Genomic DNA, 6000 nt, shown 5'->3' on the forward strand with positions numbered 1-6000 from the left:
CTGATAAATCAAACTCCGACAAGATGTTTAGCAAACGTAATTTGTTAAACATCATTTATTTAGATAGCTTTCTTTCTTTCTTAATTTATTTATTTTGAAGAATGGTGAAATGTAAAAAAAAAAAAAAAGATGCATTAAAGATGTATTAATTGGGCAAAATTGACAGTGAAGATATTTATATTTTACACTTTTTTCTAAAAAGATTTGTTTTGTTCTTTCTATTCAGTAAAGAACGCTAAAAAGAACCCGTTTCCACAAAAAAGCTGGCGCAATTGTTTTTAACATTGATAATTATAAGAAATGTTTCTTAAGCTCTAAATCGGCTTATTAGAATGATTTAGAATAAGTAATGACTGCTGAAAATTGACAGGAGTTATTTTAAATTGTAATAATATTTTACAATATTTTTATTTTTACTCAATTAAATGCACCCTTGGTTAGCAAAAGAGACTGCTTTCAAGAACATCACAAAATCTTACTGATCCCACATTTTTTTGAAGGATAGTTTAAATAATTTGTTTTTGAACAAATAAAGAGCACTGATGCATACATTTCAATTTCAAGTTGCATAATATGTAATCTTATTTCATTAAAAGGAATGTCATGTGTTAACTACAAAAAGAATATTAAGTGGCATTAATTATTCTAGACCAGCGGTGGCGAACTCCGGTCCTGGAGAGCCGCAGGCCTGCAGAGTTCAGCTCCAACCCTAATTAAAACTCACCTGCCTGTAGCTTCCTAGTAACCGGTCAGACCTTGATTAGCTTCCTCAGGTGTGTTTAATTAGGGTTGAAGCAAAACCCCTGTTCTAGACCGAAAGCCCTAATAATTACTAAATAGTTAATAATTATTGTCCTGTCACCCTCCAAAAAAAAAATCAAAAGAGAGTTTTTCACTCTTTTCTCAAGAGCTAGAGAAACCGCTATTTTATGCTGTGGAAACTCATCAGAACTTGCCGGCTTTTGGCCAAGACTCAATTTCAGCCATATTCACTGAACTGTACTGTGTCTGCATGTGTCTGTCTCTTGAGTGCTGCTTATGTTGTAACACTGTAAACCTCTACCAACACATTTTTGCAGCAGTATATAAGGGAGGTGTTTATGGACCTGTCTGGACATTTGCCATAAATGTGAAGACATTTCTGCCTACCAGACCCATCTAAATGCTTTCTTCACTAAGTATTGGTGCATTACAGCAGGCATGATCTTTCCCACAGAACTGGAACGCACATCATTCAGAAAGTTCTGCACATCCCTTACTCATTTTTATTCATTAAATGTTTTTGCTCTTTCAGTTATAATTTCAAAGTGTAGCACTCTCAGCACATTTTAAGCTTTAAAATGCAAAAAACACACACAGATCTCGTCTGGACCTGCACACGGGTTACTCATGCATGCATAAATGCATGCAGCTGTGTGAAACGTCCCAGGTTTGATTGACATTTGTTTTGTACACTTTCCCAGACAGGCAGATGCACTCTCTCCCTCAATACCTTGAGAAAACACATGAATGCATATGCACTCATTAGAGATGTTTGGTTCATAAGTGTGGAATGTGAGGATGAAGTTGTTTTTATTGTCCTCTGGGATTCATTTAGAAGCCTCTGTTATTATAGCCTCTCAGCCGAGCTCACTGACTGACAACTTTATAATTCAGCCATGAAGTGTTGATAAGTTTTATGAATGATTTATAATAGCTTTTAGAAATAGGTAAATAGTCTAGACTTTGGACAATAACAGCTCCTTCTTAGTCAAAGTAACACAAACCACTTAGATGCCATATCAAGACTGGAGCTTGCATCAATTCCACAAAGAATTATGGTCAGAAGTATACTCATATACTAAATAATTTATGGTCAAAAGGACAAGAAAAATTGCACATGGGCACACAAACAGTAATATGACAGGCCCCCTCCCCAGTCTTCCTCTGGCGGTCTGACTGTATTTGCCCATTTTTTTCTTTATTTTGGTCAAGAGTTTCCACGTGGCTGTGCTAATTTGATCCAGCAGTGCTGATTTTATGTCATTAAACGGGTCCTGAGTTAAACCAAGTGAAGCGTGAACTTACTGAACAGCCTCTCACTGGCAGAACAGAAGGCTGTGAGTGCTGTTAGTGTTGCCCTTTGAACTTAATCACACTTCTCTGTTTTGATTTCTTTACTTGTCTAATTTATACTCTAAGGTAAAGGATGTGCCAGAGTCAGGGCAGAATAAGTGGTTGTGGTCTGGTATTTGTCACAAAGACGTTTTGTCTGATTGGAAATTCCATGTTGATGTGTTATTCTCTTGCTCACTTTCTAACATGCTGTCTCTTCTTGTCATTACACTTTGTTAGCCTTCTCTTTTGCCAGAGGCTCACTCTTCTAACTTTCTCTTATGCATGTTTTATTAATACACAATTTTTAATTGTGCCCTTTCCTTTTTCTACCCTTTTTCTTTTAATTTTCCAAGTTTTTTTCCCTCTTGTATTCTTTTATTTTTCAATGATATATTTTAATTTCTGTTCTCTTTTCATTTTCAATTTTTTTATTTAATTTTCTTTTTTCCTTTTATTTCTATTATTTTAAACACACATTATTCCCTTTTATTTCTACACATTTCCGTTATTATTTTTTACAGTGATTTTATTTCCTATACTTTTTTCTTATCTTTTATTTTATTTTCTTTATTTCATTTCTTTTTATTTTCTTTCCCTTTCTTTCCACATGTTTTTGCCTTTTTCTCATCTCTTTCCTTTCCTCAATCCTATATATCTGTGTCATTCGATCCTTGTGCTCTCATTGTAACATTAACTTATGAGTAAGTGTTCACAGTTGTAGCGAATCAGCTCATGGGGAAATATGAATAATTAATCATAACTAGTTATAATTAATTATAAATATTTAGATCCGCTGTATATATTTACTTGACCTCTCAGGGTCTGTCAATTCTAAGAACGTTAATTTCCTGGGAATTATTAAGTTATTAAGGGAAATAACTTTCTTACTGTACAATTCTACACCGAGCTTGTAGCATAAATCTGCATGATTAAGTGACTCCAGCTATGAGCAAACAATGAACAACGTCAAGTGTGATACAAGTAAGACTTTATTAACTACATAAACACTTAAACTAGTCTAACATACTACATAAACACATAAACTGGTCTAACATACACATAAACACTTAAACTGGTCTAACATACACATATATATACACACACACACAAGCGCATACAGTTGGTATAGGAAAGGGTTAAAGCTTAAGCAGTAAAGAGGAAATAAAGAATTAAGTTATGGAACCTTTTGCATATTCAGCAGATTTACAGCCTGAAGGGAACATCAGATTCTTAGTAAAAATAAGTCACTTCATGATAGCAAACCATGATTTAAATATGACCGATTTAATACATACATGCTTTCATTCTTGTTCTCAGGTATTACTTCAAAGTTCAAGCCAAGAATATCTTTGGACTGGGGCCACTCAGTGAAACTTTAACGTATGTCACAGAGTCAGGTGAGCCTTTTGTCTGAACCCACATAAAGGTTTTTGGATTCAAACAATGTTTATAAATACCATAAAATTTCTGTTTTCTTTAATCTAGATGACCCCCTGCTCATAGAGAGACCCCCAGGTAAGAGTTACAGCATGGTTTTGTTTGCACTAACAAGCAAAAACAAAAACAGCTGGTCTAAACCAGTCTTGTCAGAAGGATCATTGTTAATGATATTTTCCAACAGTCATGCTCTAACATTAAAAATATTTGTAATTGACATTAATTTCCTTTCAAGGTGGCGAGCCCATCTGGATCCCATTCTCATTCAGTTATAACCCTGCCCACTGTTCTTGTAAAGGAAGTCAGTTTGTCAAGCGCACCTGGTATAGGAAGTTTGTTGGTGTCGTCCTCTGCAACTCGCTGCGCTATAAGATCTTCATGGGAGATGGACTGAGAGGTGCTGACCTTTCTTTTTAACAACATAATACATTTAAAACTTTAATCTAATGATTAGTGTGTCTGTAATATGAAGCGCCCTGTTTTTGGAGTGCTGGCCTAAAAGCCTTGGAACTATCCGATCCAAACCACAGTTTCCCTCAGCTATACACAAGGTGCTGTCTGAGGTTTGGGTCCTGAGAGATACTCAAGCTATGTTTTCCATTTCAGAAACATTCTACAGCATTGCTGATGCATTTGGCCATGGAGAGGACCACTGCCAATTTGTGGACTCCTATCTAGATGGAAGGACAGGACCACACAATCTCTCCCTGAACCTACCCACAGCTCAAGGTACGACATATATGAGCATGCTCTGTAGTTTGTCTTCACTTCAAGCCTCAAATCATCATGCCATGTGCATGTTTACTTACTGCTGCCTAAGAGGGTGATCAGCCAGCACTCTAACATGATGCCGTTTGTGGATTTCAGGATATTATCGGTCATACAGACAAGAGCCGGTGAATTTTGGGGCCATCGGCAGGCGCACACCACATCCTTTCGTTGGCTGGTATGAATGTGGAGTTCCAATCCCTGGAAAGTGGTAACAGGGGGAAACTCCAAGAGGACATTTCCACAGGCCATCACATTCCACGTGTTCTGTCCCTATATCTCTAAGCCAATCACAGAGGTGAACCATTGCTCAATATGGCAACCAAACCTAAATCATATAGCAACTGCTTCTGAGGGAAGGAATATAGTACTTTGAGTAACACTAATATTTCTACATATTCGATATCAAGCACTTTAAAAAAAATCTGTATATGAAAGTCTGTATATGAGGAAAATCCAGCATGTGTATTTGAGTTTATTAACAATGTTTTATTTTCATGTGTTGCGTGATAGTAATTATTTCACATTCCATTCCACCTGGAATATTTATCTTACAGTAACTTCAAAGAAACACAAATTGGTGGCTAGTTAATTATCAAAGCACAATGTCAAATGACTTCGTAATGTCTGGGAAGATGGCATTTGCAATGATGTAACAAATTGTGAGTGATATTTGCTGTTGCTTATATAACTTGCTGAGATTTTGTACTCTTACATTTTTGTATTACCCTCTTTTTGAACAAAGGTTGGCATGAAAGTAGTGCCCATATTAGGGCAGACTGAAAAAAAAATGTTTTTATTTGCTCAGGAACAGTTAAAATTTGAATAAAGGTGCTATGGAGAAAATAGAGAAAACCTTTTTATCTCCCATTGATGCATATAATAAGGTATATAATCTAAAATAAGTGTTTGTTATATATTATAGTTTTAATTCTATTTTATATTAATTATATTGATCAGCGTTCCTACTAATCACTTTTGTGAACTTTGAAGACCCACACTGCTACATTTCTAGAAAAAAAATAAGAGTACACTTTATTATATGTACAGTGTATTAACAATACAAAAAAAAAACAAGAATTAAAGTCAGGAAAGTATCACAGTCACCATCTTAATACATTTTATGTTTCCAGCACGTTGTCAATAATGGTTGAATTCTTTCTTTCTGATTGAAATGTGTGTGTGTGTTTGTGGTCATGCTGCTGTGGTGGGCTTTCCACATAATAATAGGTGGTAATAACTGATCCTCCCATTCTAAATATATTTCAAATGAGATGTTTTAGCAATAACCCCTTATTCTGACACATTTAAAAGCCTATAACTTCTAAACCTAGAAAGTACTTTCCTCCTACATGCCACACCATAAATTTTATTGCGCTTTATATTCTTACATTCTAATTCATTATTCCCATCTTTTGTACAAGATGACTGAATACTTTCCCATCAATTAAAATAAAAAATACGTATGGCATGACTGCTCAAAAACTGGCATCCAATCACATATTCTGGCATTGTTAGAAAGGTTTGTCATCATTTGGCTTGCCTGCTATAATTAGTCTCACTCTGGCATCAGCTGGATTCAAATCAAGAGAGAAAAAGCAAGGTTTCTTATCTGTGAGTACAGCAGTTCCTTATCATTAAGTAAAACTCACTGATGTTTTATTTGGCATCCGGTCACAATCCACATGCCTAAGGGAT

The 6000-nt window shown here is 35.4% G+C and overlaps 1 protein-coding gene across 1 annotated transcript in view; it reads left to right on the forward strand.

Annotated features, from left to right (window-relative positions):
• The window catches only part of LOC107601551 (fibronectin type III domain-containing protein 1), a 37052-nt gene extending 31916 nt beyond the window's left edge, over positions 1-5136 (forward strand). The window contains exons 18-22 of the mRNA XM_016293789.1: positions 3415-3494; positions 3583-3612; positions 3770-3931; positions 4141-4263; positions 4402-5136. Of these exons, the coding sequence (XP_016149275.1) occupies positions 3415-3494; positions 3583-3612; positions 3770-3931; positions 4141-4263; positions 4402-4517 (511 nt within the window). The 3' untranslated portion in view covers positions 4518-5136. The remainder of the gene's footprint in view (positions 1-3414; positions 3495-3582; positions 3613-3769; positions 3932-4140; positions 4264-4401) is intronic.
• The last annotated feature ends 864 nt before the right edge of the window (positions 5137-6000 follow it).

This window comes from Sinocyclocheilus grahami, unplaced genomic scaffold (assembly GCF_001515645.1).
Source record: "Sinocyclocheilus grahami isolate Dianchi unplaced genomic scaffold, SAMN03320097.WGS_v1.1 scaffold15.1, whole genome shotgun sequence".
NCBI lineage: Eukaryota > Metazoa > Chordata > Actinopteri > Cypriniformes > Cyprinidae > Sinocyclocheilus > Sinocyclocheilus grahami.